The sequence below is a fragment of the Rhinopithecus bieti genome, unplaced genomic scaffold (genome assembly GCF_001698545.2).
Source record: "Rhinopithecus bieti isolate Rb0 unplaced genomic scaffold, ASM169854v2 scaffold_2254, whole genome shotgun sequence".
NCBI classification, from domain to species: Eukaryota; Metazoa; Chordata; class Mammalia; order Primates; family Cercopithecidae; genus Rhinopithecus; species Rhinopithecus bieti.
In genome coordinates this window covers 3,893,392-3,921,085 of record NW_016803982.1, presented here as the reverse complement: position 1 = coordinate 3,921,085, position 27,694 = coordinate 3,893,392, and the positions used below count along the sequence as shown (strand labels likewise).

General features: G+C 46.2%; 1 protein-coding gene across 1 annotated transcript in view; it reads left to right on the top strand.

The window, feature by feature from the left end:
• The window catches only part of UBAC2 (UBA domain containing 2), a 188,546-nt gene extending 163,688 nt beyond the window's left edge, over positions 1–24,858 (top strand). Inside the window, exons 8-10 of the mRNA XM_017861955.1 lie at positions 3,070–3,192; positions 20,747–20,898; positions 23,286–24,858. Coding sequence (XP_017717444.1) covers positions 3,070–3,192; positions 20,747–20,854 — 231 coding nt within the window. The 3' untranslated portion in view covers positions 20,855–20,898; positions 23,286–24,858. The remainder of the gene's footprint in view (positions 1–3,069; positions 3,193–20,746; positions 20,899–23,285) is intronic.
• The last annotated feature ends 2,836 nt before the right edge of the window (positions 24,859–27,694 follow it).

Genomic DNA, 27,694 nt, shown 5'->3' with positions numbered 1-27,694 from the left:
TTTCTTTTTTTGAGACGGAGTCTTGCTCTGTCGCCCAGGCTGGAGTGCAGTGGCCGGATCTCAGCTCACTGCAAGCTCCGCCTCCCGGGTTCACGCCATTCTCCTGCCTCAGCCTCCCGAGTAGCTGGGACTACAGGCGCCCGCCAGGTCGCCCGGCTAGTTTTTTGTATTTTTAGTAGAGACGGGGTTTCACCATGTTAGCCAGGATGGTCTTGATCTCCTGACCTCGTGATCCGCCCGTCTCGGCCTCCCAAAGTGCTGGGATTACAGGCTTGAGCCACCGCGCCCAGCCGCAATTTTCAAAGATAATTACCAATGTCTGTTTTCTCTAGAATAAGTTTTAATAAGTTATACTTTTCTAGAAAGTTGTCATTCATCAAAGTTATTGGTATGAATAAAGTATTCTTGTGATTTTTTTAAAATCTGCCATTATATCCCTTGTATTATCCTTAATACTGTTTATTTGTGCTCCTTCGTCTGTCTTTTCATCAAGCTTGCCAGGTTTGCCTATTTTATTTGACTTTGTAACAGCCAGCAGTGAGTTTTAGTGACTCCTTCTGTTTCTTTGTTTTCCACTTTACTGGCATTTGCTGTCAACTTTCTACTTTCTTCTTTCTCATTTCATTAGATTATTGTTACTTTCTCTAACTTCTTAAATTAGGTATACATAACCCTTTAATTTTCAGTTTTCTTTTTTTAATTTAAACTCAATATTTTAAAATTACATGAACCACTTTATTACATCCCATAAACTTTGATAGGTAGGTAATAGTTTTATTTTACTCATTCTGAGATATCTTCTAATTTCCATTATGAGGATTTTTTTGGTTTCCAAATGTGTGGGGTTTTTTGTTATAGTTATTATTTTGATATTGATTTCTAGTTTAATTGCATTGTGGTGAGAATATAATCTGTGTAATGTTTATGATTTGGTATTTGTGAATATTTCATATAGGATCTAGTGCACAATTACTTTGTAAATACTTTATATGTAATGGAAAGGAATGTATATTTTCTATTAAATGTAAGGTATATATGTCCATTGAGAAATAAACTTGTTATTTATTTTTTGTATTATTATTTTTGACTGGTTGATCTATCAGTTACTGAGTTATGTGCTGAAAATTAAATATATGTCCGGATGTTTCCACTTCTCTTGTAATTCTATTTATTTTTGCTTTCTGTGTTTTGATGCCATTGTGTTACATATAAATATATTCATGTATTCTATTGATTTTATCCCTAATACTGCCTTTTTTTTGCCTTTGAGGTCTATTTATTTGGCATGAATGTAGCAACATCAGCTTTCTTTGATTAGTGTTTCTCTGATTTTTTTTCCATCTCTTTACATCAACTTGTGTACGTGTTTATATTTTAGATTTATCTTTTGTAGGGAAGAGGTGAGAGGTGAGAGTGGCTTTTGTTTCCCTAATTTTTTTTCACAGCTGTTTTTTCTCGTAATACCTTAGTCTTTTTTTAAGGTCCTCCTGTGACGTCCTAGTCTTTTTGAAGTGTGTAGTCATTTTCAGATCCTCCTATATTCAGGTCCTTGGGGACCCAGTCCTCCTCTGTGTTGTGTGTGCCGACTTGCTCATCATTGGTGATTTCCTTGTGGATTTTGTAGTTTTAAATTCTGAGTTTTTCCCCACTGGCGCTTTAACCATAAAGCTCCATAAAACCCATGTAACCCCAAGGCAAGAGAATATCTCTCCAGAATAGTTTTACATTTGCTTTTGCTTGGCTCCTTAGGTATCTCCATCCCAAAACCAATTTTATGTAACTTTTTTGATGGGTTCTGAGACCACATATGTATAGTATAACTTGAACCCCAAATTTGCCTGTGGTTCTTAATTCTCAGGCAGGACCAAGATTCCTGCTGTCTTCCGGGGGAGGACAGGCTTTTTAGTTTGATTTTTTTTCATCTCTTTCGCTGAGGGTGCTGCCATTTGCAGATTGTATCTTTAGACAGATAATTGAGCTCAGAATTGCTGCCTCTTTCAGACCCAAGGCCGCATCTTCTGAACCCAAACAGTGATAAAACCCAGTGTGGTTCTGGGTGAGCAGGACCTGTGCTCCCCCGTCTCCCGGGATGCTCACTGTTTGCGGCTCTGCTTTCCACTCCCGCTTGTTCCTGAGGCCTTGCAACTCCACTTACTTCTTTCATGTTTAGCTGTGTATAGAAATATTTATCTATTAATAGCTTTTTTAGGTCTTTATAGTAGGAAGATTTTCAGATACTTAGTCTATAATTTTGTCAGGACTAGAAGACTTCTAGAAATAGAGATTTAAATTCATAAATTCAAAGATTGCCATATAGCTAGAAACATGGATTTTTTAAAAGCAGCATGTGATGCATTTTTCTTCCCATGGTGGCTTCTTTTTTTGTTGGTGACATAGACTAAGCAAGGAATGGCATTGCTGTCGGTCTTCAGGATCCGTGGAACCACCCTCAGAAAGATGGTTACTGATCCTCACTTCTCACCTTTTCCCTGTTTGTCAGATTTCCCTTCACACTCTCTAGCCTGTTGCTGAGTTTTTATCACAGTCTGCAGTCTTCCTGCACTGGGCACACTCAGGATTTACTTCAGTCTTAAGAAGAAGAAAGGTAGAGTGGGGAAGCATTTTAAGGGCCGTGGTGGAAACACCAGATATCTGGCTGCCCTCAGTGACTTAGCCTCCTCTCCATGTCTTCCTTCCTATCTCACCCTGCCAAGCCCTGAGCTCCTAAGAGTTCACTGGAGTTGGGACAGTCAGTGGCGTCACAGTCGGGCTGAAATTAGGAGTGTTTGTATGTGTCTTTCACTGCCTTCCAGAGCCACAGTGCACAAACAGCTTTTGCACTGCCTATTACTTTCTTTTCGCCTAAGCACCTACTGCAGGTGCCAATTTTGTGCTATTGACTGAAGGATGTTGTGATACTTTTGGATTTGAATTGCTTGCCTGGAGCAGATCAATATGACACTACATTCCCAGTCTATAGATGTAACTGCATTGAGAGAAAGCTCTTCCAAGCGTTATGATGGTTCTGCTCCTTCTGTGTCTGATAACCGTGTGTTGATCTCTTTTTAGGGAGGAATGATCAATTGGAATCGTCTTTTTCCTCCTTTACGTCAGCGACAAAACATAAACTATCAGGGTGGTCGGCAGTCTGAGCCAGCAGCGCCCCCTCCTCTAGAAGTTTCCGAGGAACAGGTAATTCATCAGTAATACCTGGTACTCATTCTAAATCCATGTTTCAGAGTTGAAGCAGTTTCGATCAACAGGACTTGAAAGTAATCAAGCATGTAAATACAAAGATGGTGACAGCGGTCCATCTGCCACCGTGATAGAGACTTTGGGCCTTTTTTTGCTACTGTGGTTCTTACAAGTTTGAAGAAGGCATTATTGGTTGGGAGTAGGGGGTGGGAATGCATTATGGTAGCTTGTTTTAGATGCTCTTACACTTCGTATATACAAGAAACTAATGAGATTGGTTCTCTATAAAGGATCGGGAACAAGGAGGTGGGAGGATGGGGAGGGAGTGTACCTTTGGCATGGTTTCACTTTTGTATGGTTTTGAGTCATGTTAATGTTTTACATATTCATCAAGCAAACCAAAAGACAGGGACAAATGTAAAACTGAAAAGAAACAAATGATCTAACTGCATTTCAAATGAATAACATAATCACATTGAAGGAGGGAAAATGGTTTTCAGTAACTTTTGAACCTGATATACCCTCAGACTAATGAAGAAACAAAAAGAACTGCAAACAAATCTTAAACATTTCTTCATAGGTTTAGTTTTCATAAGGGTATGAGTATAGCAATTCTAAAATTATGCTGTATTGTAGGTTTGAGCAAATGAGGAACTAGGTTGATTTTATTGTGGAAGAAGGAAAATAAAAATATAAAGCTGGGGAAGGCAAGGGAGAACCCTGTGGGGTTGGGAAGGAATTATCACTATCATTGTAAACTCATGAGTGTGTGTGTGTGTGTGTGTATGTACACATACCCTCACTCTGACTGAGAGGGCTCAGAAGCAGTGTCCTCCTGGTAGCAATGGGCTCACCTACTGCCCAGATCTGGTTTCTAAACACTCTTCCCCACTAAAAGGAACCAGGCCTCTTTAGGGAAATGGTGGATTCCAGGCCCAGGATAGGGAACGTACAGGATAGCCCTGGATCATTGTGTGCCAGGAAAGTAAGGAAGTGATCAGTCGCTGCTGGGGCATGTCAGAAGACACTGGAGCCAGCTGCAGGATCCTGCTGGCCACATCTGGGGCATCAGCTTTAGGGATCAAAATAAATGAAGGATAGTAAGAATTCATGCATTATAATGATATTAGTAGATAAATATTTGTATAAATACGTACACTGGAGGAAATGAAATGCTTTTCCCGAATGGAATGTCAAGTAATAAATATACAAAGAATGATAGTATTGGAAAATCACAGATTTGCAAGCATTGTAGTAATCCATTCAGGGAAAAGTCATCAATATATGAAGACTAGGCTATCTCTGTATAGATGGTCCCTGACCTATAATGGTCAAACTTTAACAATTTTTCAGTTTTATAGTGGTGCAAAGTGATACATACCCAGTAGAAGCCATACATCAAATTTTGAGTTTTGCTCTTTTCCCAGGCTAGTGATACATGGTACGAGACTCTTTTGCGATGTTGGGCAGCGACTGTGAACCGTTCAATTTTTCACTTGCAGCACAATACTCAATAATTACATGAGATAGTCAACACTCTAGATTTGTGAGAGTTGATTTTGCCCAACTGTAGGGTAATGTTAAGTGTTCTGAGCATGTTTAAGGTAGGCTAGGTTAAGCTGTGATATTCAGTAGGTTAAGTATACTAAATGCATTTCGACTTAGGATATTTTCAACTTACAGTGGATTTATTGGGACTTAACCCCATCGTAGGTTGAGGAGCACTTGTACTCTCGAAGTACCCCTCCACAAGTTACTTACTAATTATAAAGGAAAACAGTAATTCTACAGAGGAGAAATTGGACACCACCTTAACCAAGTTATCAAAATTAACATCACCAGTTATGGAACAAAGAATTATTATGTTCATATCCTGAAAAGGACATATCAGTTATGTGTTACAATCAACATGCATAACTTTGATCGTAAAGGAAAATAAGATAAACTTAATTTGAGGGACATTCTGTAAAATACCTGGCCTATGTTCTTTAGAAGCACGATGTTGCAGATTAAAGGAGACTAGGGAGTCATGCTGTCCAAATGGAAAATATGATCCTGGACTGGATTTTATACTGAAGAAAAAATTTCTGATGAAAGGCCATTTTAGGATCAGTTTCATCAATTGGACTATGGATTGGATATTGGTATTATATGAATTTTACATTTCCAGGACTTGGTACATACCAACTGTGGTTAGGAAAGAGAATATTCTTGTTCTTAGAAAATACACACTGACGTATGAAGGGAAAAAACACCATGATGTGTGCAACCTGCTCTCAAATGGCTGAGGCATAATGTCTGTGCATGTCAGTACATTGTGTGTGATCGTGTGTATGTGTGACAGAGACAGAAAGAGAAAGCGGCTATGGCAAAATAACAATTGGTGAATCTGGTTAAGGAGGAATCAAGGGTTCCTGGTACTATTCTTGAAACTTTTCTAAGTTTGAAATTATTTCAAACTACAATCTTTTAAAAATCTATAAAAGAAAGTTAAGGGTGTTGCCATCATAACACTTTGAAGTTTCCTTCTGCCTATTGTTTTTTTCTTCTCAGCAAACAAAACAAATTGAGATCAGCATTTCACAGCTGACACCATCCAGGCCGTCGCCTCCCCATTCCCTGTCCCCAGAGTGAACAAATGCCAGGCACCTGCCTCTGTGGCAAAACTTTGTCCTCACTTTTTCCAAAACTCAAAAGGTGCCCCTGGGCAGGGATCTCATAGCCACCCCTGGGTTAGGCTGTGACAGGTGTTTTCCAGAGAAACCACTGTCATGTGCCCATTGAATTGATCCAACCCCTCCCGCTTGCGGCTTCTCCACGCGGACTGATGGTTTCAGTGGCTCTTCAGGATTAACAGGTGGAGTATGGAGCCACAGTTTTCCTCTTCTACCTCCACTAGAGAATTTATAGACAAAGGTTATCCCCATGGATAAGAAAAGTCCAATAACCACCATGTGTAAAATCTTTCTATAATATGTTTAAAAAATAAGATACTGCTGTCAAATTCGCTGAAAAGAAGTATCAAAATTCTGTTATATTACTGTTTACTTGATACAGCAGTGAGTCACATTCCTCATGGGGCAGCCGTTAAGATGAGGTATTTAAAGGTGATGTATTTCTCAGTTTGGGCACTTCAGAAAAAAAAAGTGTCAAAAAGGGAGAAAAAGGAATATGTGTGTGATTGAAGTCTTCAGGGTTGTTTTTTTTTTTAATGAGTCATTTTTCCTTGATCATCCCAGAATGACAACAGCGAGGTTACATGTGGTCAACATCAGTTTAAAACAGCACTTAATTTCTTCCTTGCGCTGTTATGAGAAGTTGTAAAAACATGAGGGGTTGTTTTTAACATACGCTTTGTTATATATTGATTTTCGAAATCTTGTTTTTGATGTTTCTTGATTATCCTGCAAACAGCTGTTATAAACCATTGTTGCCTTAAAGATGCAAGGTTCTTACTGGCATTATTCATTCTGCAGGCTCTTGGTGTTTTCTTGTGGTGGGTACTATAGAGATTATAAAAGATAAAAATGGTACTGTTCTTGCCCTCAAGATGCTTACAAAAAAGTTTACAAATTTATATTTTATAATCTCTTGGCCAGTTTGTTTAACCAGTGTCTAAAATATTTGTTAATAATGTGTTAAGATAGCTTGAATTAACAAAAGCTTTTTTTTTGCTTTATTTTTCATTTAAATGTTTGTATTTTCTTCTTTTAAATATCAGAGCCATGTAATTTTACTGCATTGAGAAACTCAGTAACTTTTAAGCCAAGAAAATAGAAATGATTATTTGAGTTTTTTTCTGCTGTAAACAAATACTTTAGGAATTTAGTGAGAGTTCAAGAAAACCTGGTAGACATGAAATGTATGCCGTGTACTTTGAAAGCAGAAGATTCTAAGAAGAATGTGCATCCTTTAATAAATCCAATAATAGTTTGATAGCCATAGAAATCTTTTGCCACCTTTTCTACTTTTGCTGTTTCTGCTATTATTAAGATTCAAGACTTTTAGTTCTTCAGAATCCACTGCCACTTTCTGGTGAGTAAACCCACAGCACCTCTGCCAATTCATCACCCCTCAGAAATGCCACCCCAGCCCCATTTAAGAATATCCCAAGAAGGAGGCTGCTGTGCAGGCAGGCGGTGCAAGACTGGAGAGTGCCAAGCCACACAGTGCACCCTGTGCTGCCTGGCCTGCCAGCTAGATGGTCAGGATGGCGACAGCGACCCCCGGAAACCACAGGACGTGATGTCTGCTCGTGTCTTCCCTGTCAGGCGTGCGGGGAGGAAGATCAGAAGAAAACCCCACAAGTTCCTACCAATTTCACAGAACTTTCCAAGTGCTCTTAGAGTTGAAAGATAACATCTGGGGAAAGAGAAGTCTAAATTTGATGAAAGGACAAAGGTGGATCAAGTAGGCTGTGGGAGGAAAATGAAGGATTATGGACCAGCTAAGGGAGGTGAGGAGAAGGCCCCCCCTAATGCCCCCCAAAGACTACTGCCTGTCCTGTTCAGAATCCCCAGCATCAAATCCATAGACCCTGGGATTGCTTTTGGAGATGTGTAGACAAGCTGGGTGAGCTGTGGAATCAGTGACCGTGAGAAGCAGCCTTAGGACAGCAAGGTGGGGAAGCTGCTGGAGAAGGACAGGCGGTGTCACTGGCTCTGAGTCTAAAGGGAAAATGGGTGGCAAGAAGGTCCTGCCAGGGTTGCCCAGAGAAAGCTAGGCAAGAAAGAGGAGGAGGAGGAGGAAGAAGATAAATAAAAACTGTTTGTCAACAATAGCAAAAATGCCAAACCAAAGGCCACTTGATAAAACTCTTTTGAGTAGTCAAATGTGCTCAGATATCTGCTATCTTAGAAATAAGTATATCCAGGCTAGGCACGATGGCTCATGCCTGTGATCGCAGCACTTTGAGAGGCCAAGGTGGGCGGATCACGAGGTCAGGAGATTGAGACCATCCTGGCTAACACAGTGAAACCCTGTCCCTACTAAAAAATAAAAAAATAAAAAATAGCCGGGCGTGGTGATGGGCGCCTGTAGTCCCAGCTACTCAGGAGGCTGAGGCAGGAGAATGGCCTGAACCCGAGAGGCAGAGCTTGCAGTGAGCCGAGATCACACCACTGCACTCCAGCCTGGGCGGCAGAGCAAGACTCTGTCTCAAAATAATAATAATAATAATAAGTATATCCATTATTCCATCTCTCTCTTTTTTATTGTTTTTTTTTTTTTTTTTAAAAAAACAGGTATCTTTATACTACTACAACTCATACTCAAAATTAACAAATGATTACATTTTTCTCATATTTGCTTCTGATTTTTTTAAAACCAAAGAGGGAGGCCGGGCGTGGTGGCTCATGCCTGTAATCTCAGCACTTTGGGAGGTCGAAGCGGGCGGATCACGAGGTCAGGAGATCGAGGCCATCCTGGCTAACAGGGTGAAACCCCGTCTCTACTAAAAAATACAAAAAACTAGCCAGGCGAGGTGGCGGGCGCCTGTAGTCCCAGCTACTTGGGAGGCTCAGGCAGGAGAATGGCGTGAACCCGGGAGGCGGAGCTTGCAGTGAGCTGAGATGGCGCCACCGCACTCCAGCCTGGGCGACGAGCGAGACTCCATCAAAAAGAAAAAAATTGGGAGGCGGAGGCGGGTGGATCACAAGGTCAGAGACCATGGTGAAACCCTGTCTCTACTAAAAATACAAAAAAAAATTAGCCGGGCGCGGTGGCGGGTGCCTGTAGTCCCAGCTACTCAGGAGGCTGAGGCAGGAGAATGGCGTGAACCCGGGAGGCGAAGCTTGCAGTGAGCCGAGATGGCGCCACTGCACTCCAGCCTGGGTGACAGAGCGAGACTCCGTCTCAAAAAAAAAAATAAAGGGGGAAAAAACTCATCAAGCGTATCTCTTCTGAACCCTCCCAAAGCTTAGAAAATGACTGTTAGGTAAAATCGGACAAGAAAGTTAAATAAGACTAGACCGAAGCTGGGACTTAGCAAAAGGAAGATGAGCAAATTTCAGTTTCTTCTCTCCCATTCATGTCTTTCCTTCCTTTAGCCAACAGTGACCAGCTGTCTGCTCTGCGCCAGGGCTAAGTGCTGTGCTAAGTTCTGAAAACACTGAGATGGATAAGGCAGAATGTCCAGCCCTGAGGAGTTGTGAGCCCAGGGCAGGGAGACAGGTGGACAAAGAACATGTGGAAGTGTTCAGGTGCTGCTGAGGCCGAGAAAGGCTGTCAGGGCAGTGGTGTTGCGGAGAAGGGGCCTGAGGACAAGTACACTGGAGATGGGGAGCCATGGATGGGTGGGCTGGAGTGGAGGGGACTGGCAGGCCAGGGCACTGCCTGGGATTCTAGAAGCTGGACAGGAAGGAGGCCAGACAGGCTCACCAAAGGTCTGATGTGTGGCATGTGGTTATGCTCTAGACACTAAGGAACCATGCAGGATCTTGCACAAGAAACACCATCACTGGGTTTCCCAAGAGGATGGACTGGACACAGAGGAGGGCGCAGGTTATAGTCATATAATTTTCTCCATCCAGGCCCAGGAAACCTGGCACAACTGCCCAGACAAGAGATGTTACCATTTGGTGCATTAATATTAATAATACATTTGTAATGCATGTCAAATGACAGAATTACAGCAAATTTAGTGACAGATCTATTTGGCTTTTATTTGCAGCTTACGAATTAGTGCGGCCTGCGTTCTACAAAACAGAATGTGAGCTCCCGCCAGGCAGTACTGAAACAGTGCGTTTTGTAAGAAGGAAACAGAACAATAGACAAATAACTGATAGGTTAACATTGAGTTACTTCAGGTTGCTTTTTTTTTAAGGGTTAAAGCAGAGGGGAGTTCCTTATTATGCTGACTCTTGTAGTCTGGGATCTCGTATTTTTAGAAAAAGCAGGTCTTTTTGTTTTGGCATCTGCCTGCTTCCCTAAAGTTTCAGTTTGATTATGTGGCATTTAGCACGAGTGACTCCATTTAGTTTGGTCTTCTGGTTTGTGGGAGCTCAAAACAATGGCCCCCCATAATTTTCGTTTAATTCACATGACATGTCGTGTGGATTCTGTTTATGTCTGAGATATCCATTAGCCCAAGTAGAGAGAATGGCTTTAAACCCACAAGGTGCTTTCACTCTTAGCTGATAAATAGCAAAATGTATTTAGTATTAGAGAATCTAAATCTTAATGAGGCTGTCTCCTCTCTTCTCATCTCAGGAATCCTTACCACTATTTCTAGAAAACCCACCTAAACTCCTAAAATGTTCACGTCCTGAAAGCAGGGATCTAATATTTATTGGTTTCGAGACACACTTGTGCTTCTGCTCTGAGTAGCCAAGCATGGCAGCACATTGGGTATTGGGTTAACCTCCCATGGCATCTGGTCTCCCTGTGGACAGCAAGCTCCCTGAGGGCTGGGGCCAGGTCTGCCTTGTTTCCTACCCTATGAAAAGCCTGATACACATAGATGCCCCAGCATCGGTTGGAGAGGGGTTGAACACAAAGGTGTGGCCAGTAAACTTCCCTTTCAGAACTCTTGTTTTCATGTCAAAACTGTGCTAGAGAGTGGTATTATGCCAGATTTTTCCATTGCTTGCTCTAGTGGATTGAAAATGTTTTGTAACAAGATCCCAAAGTTAGATGTGTTACAATGAAATACTAGGTGGTACTCAAATAGCAACCAACTTGTGTGGGGTGTCTCATTCTGCTGGGTGCTCTGAGAGATGTACACAAAGGAGCTCGGCCAGCCTTCACTGAAGACCTGCTCCATACCAGACCCTGACGAGGCCCTAGACACACTTGATCTCAAAGCAGCCCAGAGCCCTGGCAGGGCCATATAATAACCAGAAACCTGAGTTCAGCCAAGAGATGTGAAAGGAGGGGGGTTCTGCCGTTCTCCCAAGGAAGAGAGTGGTCAGATGGGGAAAGGGAGTGGGGGCTTCACTGCCTTGCAATGGTCTCAACCATGCGTCCGCATGGGGGTGGGCGGCTGGTGCCGACTGGTAACCGGTGCCAGTTGCTATGACAGCAGTGAGTGAGGCAGGCCCAGCACATCTGGGCTCCCCCAACAGGGTGTGCGTGCCACCCTGCACCCAGTGTGAGCTCAGGATCGGGTGGGGACCGTCTTCAGGTGGGCATCACTTTCTGCAAGCATCAGAATATGGGAAGTAAAAACCCAAAAAAATTTTGTTTTTGACGCTCTTAGCTAAAAGGGAAGTTAAAGAAAACCACACTCTAGTTTGAATAAACCAAGAGGAGTATTTCACCGAGGGGAGTTGCTAGAAATCTCATTGGAATGAATGTCCCATTTTACTTATGTCAAAGAGGAGTTGAATTGCAAGTAAAATACCAAAGTGGGATTTCATTTATTTTCTTTTCTCTTTTTTTTTTTGAGACATGGTCTTGCTCTGTATCCCAAGCTGGAGTGCAGTAGTGCTACGTGGCTCACTGCTCAGTGCACCCTCGACCTCCTGGGTTCAAGCCATCCTCCCAACCCCGCCTCCTGAGTAGCTGGGACTACAGGCACATGCCACCATGCCCAGCTAATTTTTTTTTGTTTTGGTGGAGACAAGGGTCACCCAGGCTGGCGTTTTCTTAAATGAGAATTATCTTAAGGTAGTAGGGACACACATCCCAATCATAGAAGGTGTTTAAAAATAAAAAATAAGGAAAGAAACTGGTACAGATTTATTTCCATCTCTAGGGTGTTTTCCTCATTCAGTGAGTTCTCTGAAAAGTACATTATAGGGGAATGTATTCCATCTTGCTCCTTTGGAATATTGTCAGGTGACGGTGACAGTGCTCTTGTGGCAACGCCTGTTTCTGTCATGCTCGTCTGCCTTGGTCAGCCAGCCATGCGGAAGCGTCACACCAGGGCTGGTGGAGGGAGGGCTGCTGACGCCTGTGGTTCAGGAGCTTGTGATGAAAGGCAGCTGATGGAGTCACGCCTTGCTCCATTGGTGCACCGTGGACACCTCCAAGTGGGTGTTCATCCCTGCGGGGGCTCTGGTGGGGCACCCTGGACACCTCCAGAGCGGTCTTCATCCGCCTGAGGACGGAGCTGGAGTTTGCTGTTGCCGCAGCACCAGCCGCCCCCTGGTGTCCTCTGAGTGGCCTTATCTCTGCTCCTCACCTCTGGAAGTCAGGTTTCCTGTTACAGAAAGCAGGCTCTGGATGTTACATTTGGGGAATGTTAGTGTCTAGAAATAAGAAATAAGTAGATGTGGAAGACAGGAAAGCATAGCATGCTGGAGGTGAACCCAACTAGAGCTGGCTTCTCAATGAGGTTAGAGGAAGGAATCATTTCGATTTGGGGGCTAGAAACCAAGCTGCACTCTAATCTGATATTTTGTGGTGAGGATTTTTAGGCAGAAACTTCCTGTGATGCCTGAGCAGGAGGAAGGTACTGACTGTGCTCTGAGATGGAGAGGGAATGTTGAAAGAATGCCGTTTTAGAAAATTTCTTTGGGACATTTTTAAAATTTTCTAGACCAATGACCACAAGCCCATCAAGCCAAGGCTGACGGAGTTGCAGCATGCTGCGCCGCGCCTCGCCTCGCCTCGCCATTGCCTCCACTCATGCCAGAACAGGTCCTAGCACGCGGTCTTTTCCAGAGTCTCATTGTCCTCCCAGCATTCTCATTTTGTCCTCCACATGTTTATTGGTCACTTTTGATCTTCACGTTCAGCCTTCTCTAACCGGTGCTAGGCACGGGTGTGTCAGGCTCTGTGTTGGGAGGAAGCAAGCCAGACCTAGTGCCCGCCCTCAGGGAGCTCACCATCTGTGAGGGAGACCACATCAATGCAAGGCCCTAACCCAGTACCCAATTCATGCAAGTACCTAGTGCCAGTCCTTAGAGCAGAGGAGACCGTCTGTAAATATTCATTCCTGTACTTGAACAACTTGACATCAGGAGATTTTACATTAAACTTTCTCTTCCTGTGGATGTTAGATCGGATCAGGTGCTCGTGGTGAGTTCTGATGCTTCTCATCCCAGTAGCTGAACTACAAAGACAGGAAGCAGCGTGCAGAGAAAATGAAATAGTTCAGGGTTTCAATGTGAGTTAATGTGTGTTGTGGCTAAAATATGGTGCTTTCGATAGGGAGATGGGCTGACCATCTATAAATACCATTATTTATATAGTCATCAGAGTTGTGTATTTGCTAAACTTTATAAATACATAAAGTGTTTCCAGGAGTCACTAGAACAACACAGACTTTTTGTTAGAATGTTATGCTCACCATTTAAAAAGATTGCTCCTGTCTTTTTGACTTCACTAGGGCCCACCACACACCTGACCCCGCTGCCTTCCATAGGATAATAGTGGTCCTGAGAGGTCATGTTTATTGAGGGCTTGTCATGTGCCCATCACTATTCTGGGCTTCTCACATACATCCCTCTCATCTCCCAAACTGCGAGGAAACAGAGAGCCAGAGCCTGGTCCCCTGCATGTGGTCACACGGGGCCAACTCCAGAGCTGGGGTCCCCCTGCCACCCAGCGCTGGAGGCAGACCTGAGACAGCATACGGCCTCCCCTGCATTTTTATTTCACAGAAACATGAACCTGGTTTTCTGTCCCTACAATTGAGTACCGCTTATCCAAAATGCATGCTGCTCTAGTCCTTCAGTAAGCCCATCACACATTTTCACCGTGTCATCTGTAGACACTTTTTCTGCAGTGTTAACATCATCTCCATCATCACTGTTGTCACAATCACCTTGACTCAGAACCATCTCAGCTATTTCACCATGGGTCAATTGATAAACAGCTGGAGCCCCCTTATCGATGTTAAAAACTTCAATATCTGGCTCACGCCTGTAATTCCAGCATGTTGGGAGGCCGAAGTGGGCAGATCACTTGAGGTCAAGAGTTCAAGACCAGCCTGGCCAACATAGTGAAACACAAAAACACAAAAATTAGCCGGTCATGGTGGCGCATGCCTGTAGTCCCAGCTACTTGGGACGCTGAAGCAGGAGAATGGCTTGAACCCAGGAGGTGGAGGTTGCAGTGAGCCGATACTGTGCCACTGCACTCTAACCTGGGTGACCCAGTGAGACTGTGTCTCAGAAATAAAGTAAAACTTCAACATCCACTTCTTCCAGCTTACTGACAGACTCCAAAGGTACATCATTTTATCCTCACTTGACATGTGGAATCCTTCAAAGTCACCACCTCATTCATCATCATCACTGAACATAGCAGAGGCCAGAGATTGTGCCAGGCTTGCATAGCTGTGTTTTGAGTCACTGTGTTGAATGCATTGGCAACAGCACGTATGGCAGCTTTCACGCCAAACACCTCTTGAAAATCTTCGTACCCATTCATTGCTGCTAGCATGTTGTTCTAGAAGGTAATTTTATGTTTATCCTTCATTGATCTAAGAATACCTTGGCCACAAGGCTGAATGAATGAAGTCACATTTGGGGAAAAGTACATGACATAAACATTATTTTTGATGAGCATTTCAGCTGGAGGATGAACGGAAAAGTTGTCAAGGAATAACAAAATATTTCAGTCATCATCCAGCCCAGCTTCCCTCCAGTGAGCACAAGCCACAGGTCCAAAATGTTTGTGAGACCAATCAGAAAAGATACCCCTAGTTAAACATGCCTTTTTGTTAACATAATGATGGTCTGGTAAGAAATTCACTCCTTGAAAACAGCAAGGACACAAGCTTTTGCCTGTCATGCAAGTTTATGCTTATGCATGCCTCTGCGTTAGCACATCCCAGCAGAGTTGTTCTGCCCTTGGTGTCTTCAGTTCCTGGAGGGGCTGTCTCATCACCTGTAGTTTGTGTCTTTCTGGAACAATAAACCAAAACAGTGATACCATCAGCATTATAGACTTGTTCTGGCATCAGATTTTCGTCAGCAATGACCTTGGCAAACTCAACAGTGAATTTCTTTGCTGCTTCGTGATGCTTTATCACCACATTAAAAAATTTAGTTCCATGTTTTTTCTTAAATTTCTGCAGCCAACATGTTGAATATTCATAGTTCCCTTTCATTTTCGGTTCATCCTGATAGATCCTTGCTTGTTTCCTGACCCACATAGCATTAAGTGGCAGGTGTTCACTGCAACACCAAGGGATTCATCCTCGGTACATGATCAGGATCTTCATTTTTAGCTTTATGCAGTGTTCCTCTATTTTTCATTAATTTCTGTTTATCACTTTTAGCACAGAACTTCAACAGTTTATCCTTCTGTTTCTTTAGGTCCTATATGGTGGTCACTCCAACTCCATACTCTCCTGTAAGACATTTTACACTCACACTGCTCTCCACTTTTCCAACAGCTTGACTTTCTGTGCTATAGAGAAACATAAATCTTTTTCTTATCACTGTACCCAGAAGGGTATCTGCAGGCCTTTTAGATATTTTAACAACATTTTTATAACACAGAGCAGAAAGTAAGCAAAAAAACACAGTGAGTGATGCACATGGGTTTTGGCCCCATGCAGGGCATTGTGGGGAACCTGCCTACTGGCATGTGCTTGTGTGGGGGAATCGGGGCATGTGCAGAAAAGGCACGTCACAGCTGAAGGAGGGTGAGAGGGTCTCTTTTCCCTTGGAGACACTGAATAAACTACATGTTGTGGCCTGCGTTTTGACTGCAGCCCATCTCATGAGGTCAGGTGTGGAACTTTTTTCATTTGTACTGCCATGTTGGTACTCTAAAAGTTTCAAATTCTGGAGTATTTTCAATTTTGAATTTTCAGATTAGGAATGCTTAATGTATGTTTTTGCTACCTGACTGCACATCTGCACAGGCCTCAATTTCATCTTTCTGTAATTTGAGCACAGGAGTTGATGCTTCACATGCTAAATAAACTTTCCCAGGAGAGACCATAATGAGATGGGCGGGGATTGGTTGTGCTGGACTTCTCTAAGCAGATGAATAGTAAGAGCCAGCAGTAATGGTTAGTGTCTGCCAAAGAGCCCTGTAGACAACTGTTCTTGTGTTGCTAGTTTTTACTCCAGTTCTTACTGTCTGTGAACCACTGAAACTACATAGAGAAAGGACAGCAGGGGCCACTTGGCTAACTTGCAGGGCTGTGAGCACTGCACCACACCCCTCCACTGGGGAGTATTGGGTAAGCACCCATCGGAACACCTATCCCCTGACCCTCGTCGTCCTTGCTGGCTGGTTGTCATCGCATACCCAAGCCGAAGCATGCAATTTCAGTTTGCCATGAATGTTTAGTTTTGGACACTAGAGGACACTTTCAGGTACCATTTCTTAGCATAATTGTTTATTCTTTTTAGAGAACTGTGCTAACATTATTGCTACTTAGCAGTTGTTTTTAATCTGGTGAAAATACAGGTGAGTGGGCAGTGAAAGTTCTCCTATCACACTTGTCTTCTCACCCATAAAAATTGCATAAAGCTCTGAAGCCAGCTTTGACTAAAGGAACATAATCCACCCCTCAGAGGATGAAGAGCAAACCTGCTGCAAGCTTGTGACAGCAGACACTCTCTTCTGCCGAGACCTGTGAAAAGCCAGTCTTAGTTGTCAAAACCAGCACCACGGCACATGTCATTCATGTCTGAGAGAGAATGAACTCAGAAGGAAATCTCGTGTACATGGAAAACTTTTGTTCTTGCTCTAGGATGTCACCTACATGACTTACAACCCAGCCTAGCCATCCCAGACCTAAGGGCTTCTTCCCTCTCCAGGGCAGGGCCTGCGTGCAGGGCAGGGCCTGCGTGCAGTCCATGCTGCTGTCCTGTCTTGGTGGCCTGTGTGCAGCCAGCCCATTATCAGCATCCTCTGGATTCCAAACCAGATGCATCATCAGTGGAGGGAGAGCTCAAGTGCCAGGTGGAGCTGTGGCCTAAGGTCACACTTCATCACTCCAGATTATGAATCGTGATTTACCAGATCTCCAAATTGCTGAGTGTGGACAGCAGATGGATTTGTTTCTGCTGGCTGGGTGCAAAGAAGCAGCCAGTCTTCAGCTGTGCTTGAAGTACTACAGGTAATAGTAAAGGTAGCTTTTCCAAGCCATTTAAATAAATGTCATTAAGAGTGGCCAAGTTGTTTGGGGGCCGTGGCATCATGGTGGTGGATAACAGGTGGAAGGAAGGCAGGCCACCTCCCATTTGGCCTGAGTTACCTCCACCAATGACAGTGGTCCTTAACTGGAAGTAACTGGAGGCAACATCATACAGGTTATTTCAACCCAAGATTGGAAAGACCACCTTGATCAGAGAGAGTTTTCCTTCCACGTGATACATGTCCAACCTGAGTCCTCCAGCCCCCTCCCTGCGCAACCTGATGGAGGCTTGAGAAAGCAGTTAGCTTGAAAATGGTTCCTAAGGAAAAGGAAAGTGTGAATTCTGAGAACCGAATGGCAGAATTGAAGTTTCACGTCTGGCAAAAGCCAGAACAGATTATTATCAAATAGATGATTTGTGAACATTGAAAAGAGAGCTGTGGCCTAGGACACCAAACCAATGCCGTTGGCAAGATGTCACCAAGACCTTTGACAACATCTCATCAGCTTATGAGAGATGTTGGTGACATGCAGAATGGGTAATGATAGTGCAATAAAGTGGGTTTGAAACTGATTAAAAATGTTCATTAACCCCTTGAACACAGAGTTCTGGACTCTTTGACCTGACCTGTTTGACATTTTCATCAATAATAACTTGAACGAAGTTGTAGAGGTTTACTAATCAAATTTAGGCATATGCAAGTTTGAGGGAGATGATTAACAGCAGATAACAAAACTGGAATTGAAAAGAATTGATTTTGGTTGGCTGGAAAATGATCAGATGGAATTTAACAGAGATATGTACAGTCCTAGACTTAAAAGGTCAGGTAGGATTTGAGAAACCTGACCTGAGAGCATTTTATGTGAAAATTCCTGAGTGCTTTCAGCAGGCCCAGCTTAACTGGCCACACCAGTGATGTGGCTCCTTACACAAGAGCGTGCACAGACACACACACACACATGCACACTCCTCATGCAGTCCTCTGCTCTCATTGAAGCTAAGGGCCAGACTGTCGGAGGGCAGCAGCCCCACTGCTCATTGCCCCGGTGAGACCACACCCATGGTGTCACACTCAAGTTTGGGCACGGTGTTCTGAGATGGTGTGCACAAATGCGAGGGGACTGGGCTGAAAGGAACTGTATCCTGAAACACAGGAATGAGCAAAGGCAGCCACGGCCCTCATGCTGGGAGTTCACAGCGGTGGGGAGAAGCTATCGCCCCACAGACACAGCTGCAGGGAGCCCAGGACAGAAGGCAGTGGGGCCATGAAGACTTCACTCTGGTAGCCTTCTAGTCTGGGAGACATGGGAAAGGGCAGGGGCCTCAAGACTCACCAGGGGAAGAGGAGTCCGCAGGCTCAGGGCAGAGGGCAGAGATAGCAACAGGCAGGACAAGCCGCGGTGCCCACAGGCCAGGGTGGGGCCGAGAAAAGCCCATGGGTTGAGGGAGGAAGGAGAGGGCTGTCACACCCGCAAAGCACTTTATGTAGGAAAAGAGAATAGGGTTGTTCTCGGTTACTTCAAAGGGCAAAATCAAGAGCTGTGGTGTTGTGCGAATGGCAGCTCATGAAAGGCAGAACACCAGGGTGGCAGCGTTCTCAGCCACCTGGCAGCAAGGCCAGGGCACTCAGCCACAGCTGATGTGCATATGATGCATGAGGAGTGTGCATGTGTGTGTGTGTGTCTGTGCACGCTCTTGTGTAAGGAGCCGCATCACTGGTGTGGCCAGTTAAGCTGGGCCTGCTGAAAGCACTCAGGAATTTTCACATAAAATGCTCTCAGGTCAGGTCTCTCAAATCCTACCTGACCTTTTAAGTCTAGGACTGTACATATCTCTGTTAAATTCCATCTGATCATTTTCCAGCCAACCAAAATGAATTCTTTTCAATTCTAGTTTTGTTATCTATTGTTTTGTTAGCTACACCACTCTCTCCTCTGGCGGGAAAACAAAACTAGAAGGTTTCTGCCTTCGCTGTACACTGTCCACCAGCCCCAGGCAGCTGAGCGTGAGTCACCTGAGGGTACCATAGTGTCCCAGGTGCTGGGCCTCTTGCTGCCCCGAGACAACCCTCCCCACCACAAGGCGTGTAGAGGACACCTAGCAGCCCTTCATAGCTTCCTAGCCAGGGGCTGTGCGTCTGTCCCTGTGCTAAGGGTTGAAAGCAATGTTCCAGGAAGGAGCACACTCAGTGCGTGCGTTTGTAAGCCTAGTCCTGACCCACTGAATGGTCCCATGACATGGGCAGCAACCTCCGTTTGGAAAAGCCCTGGCTGGACTCCAGCTTCTGAGCAGTGTCCACTGTGTGTCCCTGTTTGCCCTCAGGTCTTCCCTAAGGCTTTTGGAGGAGGAGGGGTCTGGGTGTCTGGGCCTGCGTGGTCACTGGGGGGTTCCCTCCCCCACCTGCCTCTCTCCTGGCTGCACCTTCTTCCTCACCTTGCTGGGTCCTTGGGTTAATTTTGCTCAGAATATCCAGAGTTAGCCACTAGGCTGCGGGTGAAATGGGATGGAGAGGAAGAACAGCAGGCTTTCTGGAGACACATGCCCGTCCCTTCCTCCAGCTACCCCGTGCCATAGTCCCCACTCACACACCCCGAGTCCCCTGAGCAGGGGAAGGGGTGGCAATACTGGGCCCCTTCTCTTTCCACCATGTAACACCAAGTAGCTCGCTGTCTTTCGGAAAAAAAAATTGGAAACTCTGACTAAGTCCTCAGGTGAACCCACAAAAGCCTCTTTAATGCGCAAGTGACTGAAAAACTCAACATGTACAAGACTGTTGACTTTTACGAGATGTTATTGCAAGTGCAGTTTATTTTAATGTAAGTACAAAAAAACGTATTCCCGTGGCAATCTGGGGCCATGAATATTTTTGTAATACATTCTTAATTGGGAAAAAAGGTTGCAAATAAGCTTTAGTAACACTGCCAATTTCGATACTGGAGACTGCCTGTAGAGGAAAGTACAGGAAATCTCCATATGCACAGAATCAGGATTTGTGGTCAAAAACAATGCACACCTGCTCCCCCCTGCTTCTGGTGGCTTTCGCTACCTCCTTCCCTCGGTTGCTGCCCCAGGCTCAGCCCCACTTTGCTGCCTGTGTAAGCCCCAGGCTGCGAGTGGGACAGCTGTTAAAAGTAGTCCGAGCACCCAAAGGCAGGCAGTTCTGTGGCAGTGGCGCCAGAAGTGTGATGCCAGGGCTGAGCGTGTGTCACCATCCTAGGGAATCACATTTGACGCTGAGGTGTGTGGCCTGGCAGTGAGCCTAGGCAGCTCATGCTGACCTGCTCCCAAGGCCTGGTCCCACTAGGCCACTTGACCCTCAGAAACCCTATGTCTTCGTCTGTAGAATGAGGGCTACATGCGAGAATGCATGTATATCAGCTACCCCTAGTAAACATTGAAAAATTTGTACCTGGTATAACTTTTAAGTATCAGATTCCATATTGAAATGAAAATGGTTTTTGTAAACAGTTTTGACCTTTGCCACAAGGCTCCCCTGAGGACCATTTGGGGCCAGCAGTGTCGTCAGCGCCCTCAGGTTTCTGGGTTTTCTCTGCCTGCAGGTCGCCCGGCTCATGGAGATGGGATTTTCCAGAGGTGATGCCTTGGAAGCCCTGAGAGCTTCAAACAATGACCTCAATGTCGCCACCAACTTCCTGCTGCAGCACTGATAGTCCCAGGCCAACACTGGGACCGGACCGGCCGCCAAATGACAGTGCGTGGTCCCCACCATCAGATCAGCCCGGGGACCGAGCACCTCTGGTGCTGACGTTCTTGTGGGAAGAGGGAGGTTCCACCGCACCCCTGCCTTCAACCCCAAGACTGTTGCCATTATAGTATGGAAATAAGTTTGCCATTACATTAGCATGTATTTTCTACCTATATTTTTTATTGGGCATTTTCCCTAGGTTGGAGAGTCATCACTCGTTTTGAATGTGTTTAAAATGTATTAAAATGGAAGATTCTGCAGGCAGTCGAATGGCACTCCAGATGGGGAATTGCTGTAACCCTCTTACTGTAACATGTCATCTCCTGCATTGTGATGGGGAGAGGGGGATGTTATTTCACAAAGGACATGTCAGATCCTTCTTCATGGAATTTTTTAGTTACTGTTTCTTCTCTCAAACTTATTTTCAAATCTCTTGGGAGTGAGGGAGAAACGGGGAGCTGAATCCTCCCCCAAGCTGTTCCAGGCCAGGAGACTCCGCAGTACCTTCTCCTATATCTAGTAACAAAGAATGGTGATAACCATGCACTGGTTCAAGGTTCTGGAGTTCTCCATGAAACTTGGGTTAATTTTGCTCAGAATATCCAGAGTTAGCCACTAGGCTGCGGGTGAAATGGGATGGAGAAGAACAGCAGGCTCTCTAGAGTCACATGGGCTGACTAGGGCACTCTGTGGCTGGCCTGGCACGGGCTCAGCCTGGGAAGAGGAGAAACGATCCCTTGCCTGCCCTGTTCCTGTAGCAGGGCTAGCTGCCTGGCCCTCTCAGCTTGTAGCCAGTCAGCCCCTCTGGCAGCAGGTTCTCCTCAGGGCTTGGGTCTTGAACCTGTAGCAGCAGGAGGCAGGGCAGACTGTGGAGGACGGGATGCAGGTCGGGGAGAGGGAAGGCAGGGGTGGACCGCCCTGAGCATGAAAAGACCCGAAGCAAGTTGACTCTTGTAATGTGCAACTGTTATGTTCTGCAAAATGAGCAACGATGTATCAAATTGATGCAAATTTAGATGTTGATACTTACAATAAAGTTTTTAATGTGTTTTACTCTTCAGTATTTTTTTTTTCTTTTTTTTTTTTTTTTTTTTTGAGGCGGAGTCTCGCTCTGCCGCCCAGGCTGGAGTGCAGTGGCCGGATCTCAGCTCACTGCAAGCTCCGCCTTCCGGGTTTACGCCATTCTCCTGCCTCAGCCTCCCGAGTAGCTGGGACTACAGGCGCCCGCCACCTCGCCCAGCTAGTTTTGTATTTTTTTTAGTAGAGACAGGGTTTCACCGTGTTAGCCAGGATGGTCTCGATCTCCTGACCTCGTGATCCGCCCGTCTCGGCCTCCCAAAGTGCTGGGATGACAGGCTTGAGCCACCGCGCCCGGCCCACTCTTCAGTATTTTTCTATCAGACTTGTACAAATAAAGCCTTGTTCCAGGCTATGCATTTACCAGTCACCCAAATCCTCCGCACTGCTCGTCTTTCTTCAGAAGACTGAGTGCTTGTTTGAAGTGAGTGAAGCGCTTTTGTTCCTGTAAGTAGCACTGCCCACAGAATACCCCAGGTCAGTGGCATTAGCAGTGGAAACCTGGAAGCCTGGTCTCACTGAGGCTGCCTGGGGCCACTGAGCTGCTCAGAAATGGGGGTCAAGGTGACTTTCTTGGAGCCCAGCTGGTCCCACGCACAAGCCCCTCCTTGAATCTGAGTTGCGCCACTTCAGGTTGAAAGGAACGATTGACGGTGGTGGAGACGTCCCTGACCTCATTCACTAACCAGGCCTCATTCAACACCTCCTGAGAGTGCTGAGCAAAGCCATGTGGGTCTGACCTCTGAGGCAAACCAAAATCCACTCTCTGTGTTCCCCGTGAAAGGGGCACAGGCAGAGAACAACCAAAATACACCCCTCCTGCATGCCACCCCTTCAAACAGCACCTAGCCAAGTAAAACCAAACCAGAGGCAAAGGTCTCCCTTGGGTACTGGGGGGCAACAAATAGCCCCTTTGCAAGTAGCTAATTAGAGACCTTAGTTCACACCTGCCAGCTGTTCTTGAGTGTTTGCTAATCAGGATTCCCTTGGGAATGAGATTGTATTTTGGAGACCTTTGTGCCCACGGGAACTTTAGTGACCCTCTGTCGGTTGTTCAGAGAGTAGAGGATTGAGGACCTAAATCGTGGCAGAGCTGGGAGACAACTACAGGCTTGGTTTGTTCTCTTTAGTTCTTTGAGCCTCTTTCCCAGTTCCTCGCAGCTGCCAAGTCCTCACCTTTGCAGTGGTGGCCCGTGATTCTCCATCCTTGTCATGCAACTGCCAGGCCACTCTCCCTCCATCACCACCGTCTGGACAGTCACACGCACACAGACACGTCTACCTTTTCACGCTTGGCCATGTTTTCTGTCTTACAGGGGTTCGCGTAGCTCACCCACTCTTGCTTCCTGCAAATATTGACACAAAAGCATTGACACAGGCATTCCCGGCAGAAGTTTGAATACCTGAGAGCTCCCCCACCTCTTGTCGAGACACTGGGACTCTTCAGACTGATGGCACCCGCGAGGAAGACCTGTGCAGCCATGCCAACCAGAGGAGGGCGCCAGTGAGCCGCTTGACTCGGCTTCCTAAGGTCTAGAAAAGGTTTAGCCTTTGGATTTTGTGCACACGGTAACAGATTGGGCTTAATTTTCGGGTGAGCAGATTATAGATTGTGAAATGAGAAAAGGAGGGAAGATTGTCCGTAGTGACCCCTGCTCCTGACATTAAGGAAAGCCTGCCTGTGAAGTTCCAAATCATAAAACTAGAGTGAGTTTGGGTTAGAAAGGTGGAGATGTTAGGGAAATTGAGTACAAAATTGTGAACACACTCCAGTGTCATTTAGAATATTCTGTGAGTCCCTGAGTTTATGTTCCTACAGTTGTTCTTAAGTTGAAATGGAAGTGTCTAAACCATAGACTTAAGAATTCTATCTTAACCTGAGAGCTTACCTGATATTTAATTTGTGAGAGTCAGGAGTAGTTTCTTCACTTCCAAGTTCCCCTAACCAATAGCCAGTAGCGTTTTTGTAAAGGGGTGGACCAAGAATGCCAAAATGGGCTTTCCAGCTCAGACTAAAATTCCAGCTCTAAGACTGAAATCTTACACGCGATGAAAATTGCCAGAAGCATGTGAATTTATAACCTGCCCATACAGCCCTGTCTGATGGAGAAACAACCCCACCAGCTACGTTTTAACAATGCCACGAATAGGCTTGGGATTCAGGTAGAAGGGATGGGGGAAGGGGTCACTGGATGTTGGAAATCAGTCTGAACAGAGGCGGGGACTAGAGAGCCAAATCACAAGTCCTGCTCTTGGGATAATGGAGTGAATCGGAATTAGGAGAGAGGAGGGCTGAGGATGGAACCCTGAGGAATTCGGCATCTGGAGAGGAGGAAGAGGCTGAGAGGCGGCAGGAGGATCAGGAGAGGGCAGCTCAAGTGGGGACATGGGAGAGTCAAGGGTTGGGGGCGCTACTGTTGGGAAGGGCAAGGGCAAGGGCCGAGTGGTGGTGGCTTCCAGAGGAAATGTAAAGACTGGTGAGAAAGTGGAGGTGGGGCACAGGCTCAACAAGGACACTTGGCAGGGGGGAAGGGGAGAGCCAGGGACAGAGACCATGAGATCCAGGCCCAGAATGGAGTGCACTCAGGAGCCATGAAGCGGGGCGCCACAGGAACCAGGAGCATGCTTCGTTCAGTCACCTGGACCTAGAGGAAGGAGAAGATGAAGGGCAAAATGAGGAGTGAAGGCGAGGAAACTCCTGTCCTGGAGTCTTTAGCTCCCTAATAGAGGAGGGCCTGGGGGCTAACAGAGAGCGGACGGACATCTGCAAATGAGAGAAGCACGAAGGATCTACATTGGCCAGAAACAATGGCTTTGGCCTCTTTTTAATTTAATTTTATTTTATTTTATTTTATTTTATTTTGAGACACAGTTTCACTCTGTTGCCCAGGTTGGAGTGCAGTGGTGCCATCTTGGCTTACTACAACCTCTGCCTCCCAGGTTCAAGCAATTCTCCTGCCTCAGCCTTCCAAGTAGCTGGGATTACAAGCGCACACCACTACACCCAGCTGATTTTTGTATTTTAAGTAGAAAAGAGATTTCGCCATGTTGGCCAGGCTGGTCTCGAACTGCTGACCTCAGGTGATCTGCCACTTGGCCTCCCAAAGTGCTGGGATTACAGGCGTGAGCCACCATGCCCGGCCCTCTTTTGTTTATTAACTGCAGTGTTGTGGTCTGCTGAACCCCCTGCCTAATGGGAATTTCAAATATCCTGGAGATTTACACAATGCCAAGAAACTAGCTGGAGTGTGTAGGCCCCTGATAGCCAGTCCACAATTCCCAGGGAAGTTGATCAGTTCTGTGACCTTTCTGGAATGTTCTGTGTGAGCTGCCCTGGGAGTCTGAGTGTACTTGGAGTAGTAGAGAAGAAAGGAACCTAGGTGTGTGGAGGAGGAGTAGGGGAGAGAGGTCTGCAATAGGAATCTCCCCAGACTAACACCAGCAAATTGAGTTACGACCCACCATAGTCCTCACCCGGACACAAAAATCGTTTAGAGACAAGGTGCTGTCCCCAAATGGCCAGACCCACAGATTCCAGGGCCTCCAGCTTCACCACAGCGAAACAGAAGCAGCAGCAACAGTCCTGCATGACCTCCAGGCAGAAGGACTGGAGAAAACCTCCAGCATCGCACTCGGCCCAGGCACAGTGGACTCTCCCCAAGCTGACAGCACCCTTGCCCAGCCGCTTCTCCCCAAGGGTCTGTCTGTTCTGAAACACAGGGGGCTCACAGGTTCCTAGAATGTTGGAACCAGAGAACATTTATCTGGTGTAGCCCACCTCTTCAGCTGAGGAGACAGGTCAGAGAAGGTGCCAGGGTAACTCGGCTGGGGTCCCGAGGGCCGTGATGGACTTGAGGCCAAAGTCAGCTCCCTGAGCCAGGCCTGTCCTCAGCCCTCCCCTGGCTGCTTTGGGCCTCCCCTCAACCTAGGCAGTGGGAGGAGAGCAAGAAGGTCCCCAAGGTTGGCCCTCAGACTCCTCTTGGGACTGTCCTGCTCCCTCATCCCACCCACACCGTGCCCAGCAGCACCCACGGCTCCTCTTCAGGCCAGCCCTCCTTGCCGTCTGTGCAAGAGGGGAGCCCGGAGGGATGTGGCAGTGAAACACAGGCCCGATTCTCCCCTGGGGCCAGAGTTTTCTTCCAAACCCACTACATCTGCCTGAAGCCATGCCCACCTGGCTATCGCCACAGACAGAATGGGAGACTCGGCCTTGGAATCAAAGGTGCTCTCCTGCCACTCAGGATGATGGCCCCATGACATGCTAAAGTGGGCTCGTGGTGACACTGTGTCTCCTGAGATTCAACTCGCCTTGAAGACAATTCACCTTTGCAAAGGTGGCCAGTTGGAACCTGAGCAGAAAGCTGGATTTGCTGTTGGGTTTTCCCCAGATGATGTGCAGCCATGGAGCCTTTGCACACCTCTTTGCATCCACCAAAGACAGACCCAGGCTCAGGGAAGCATGGAGACTGCGGATATCAGGGAAGGCCTAGGAGAGCTTCCCTCGCTTCTGTCCAGTGTGTTCACCAGCCCGCTGTAAAGGGAGGAGTTGCCAGAGGCTCTGGGAACACCAAAGGCAAGGGCCCTGGGAGGTGATGGCAACGGGCCCCAGGCACTGGCTTCTTGCTTCTTGGGAGCCCAGGGAAGCCACTTCTTCCCCTTCTGATCAGCCCTGCCCCATCAGAGACGGCTCTGCTCCCCGGTGGGAGAAGCTCCCGCCATCCTCTGCCTTCCCCTGTCCCTAGACAATCATATCAGAGCCCACGTGATGGACTTTTCTGTTCAACAAGGCTTTCAGTGCTTCATGGGGCTATAGGCAGTTTTGCTCTTTTGCTATCTTGGCAGTTCTGTGTACAGAGTTCCTATCATACGATGCTAATATGATGTTAAACAGAAGCACCATATTATATCCGGAAGCTGATCAGCCTAAAACTATCGATGCAGATTTTGTAAAACCCACATTTGTATAACCTATGGCTGACCCCAGTTTTTCATATGAATAAAGCTGTCGGAACCACAGAGATCTTTTGCAAAATAGGCAGTCTCTTTGGAGGTAGGCCCCTACTGTGCTTAAATGTGCATAAAGATGAAGGTGATATTAACTCTTAAGGCCTGTTTAAAGGAGGGGTGCATTTGTTTTGCTTAAACATAAAAAGTCTAGCAAACAATTCTAAAAAACCAACCCCCTTAACACAGTGAGAGCAGCCAAGGCGAGCCCTTCTCCAGCCCTGGGGGAGGCGTGATGAGGCTCCTACTTGGAGATCACCCGAAACTGTCTGGGCGACAGCAAGACTCTGTCTCAAAAGAAAAAAAGAAGAAAGCCAGGTACTCACTCCTAGCCTGTCTTACTCCTGATTATGTGAATGGCCGTTTCAAATTACGACATTTCAAATTATGAAATTTCTAAATTCAGAGCTCAAAACTACTTCAAAATGATAAAAGGGGCCGGGCCCAGTGGCTCACGCCTGTAATCCCAGCACTTTGGGAGGCCGAGACTGGTGGATCACGAGGTCAGGAGATCAAGACCATCCTGGCTAACACGGTGAAACGCCGTCTCTACTAAAAAAAAAAAATACAAAAAGCTAGCCTGGCGAGGTGGCGGGCGCCTGTAGCCCCAGCTACTTGGGAGGCTGAGGCAGGAGAATGGCGTGAACCTGGGAGGTGGAGCTTGCAGTGAGATGAGATCCGACCCCTGCACTCCAGCCTGGGCGACAGCGTGAGACTCTGC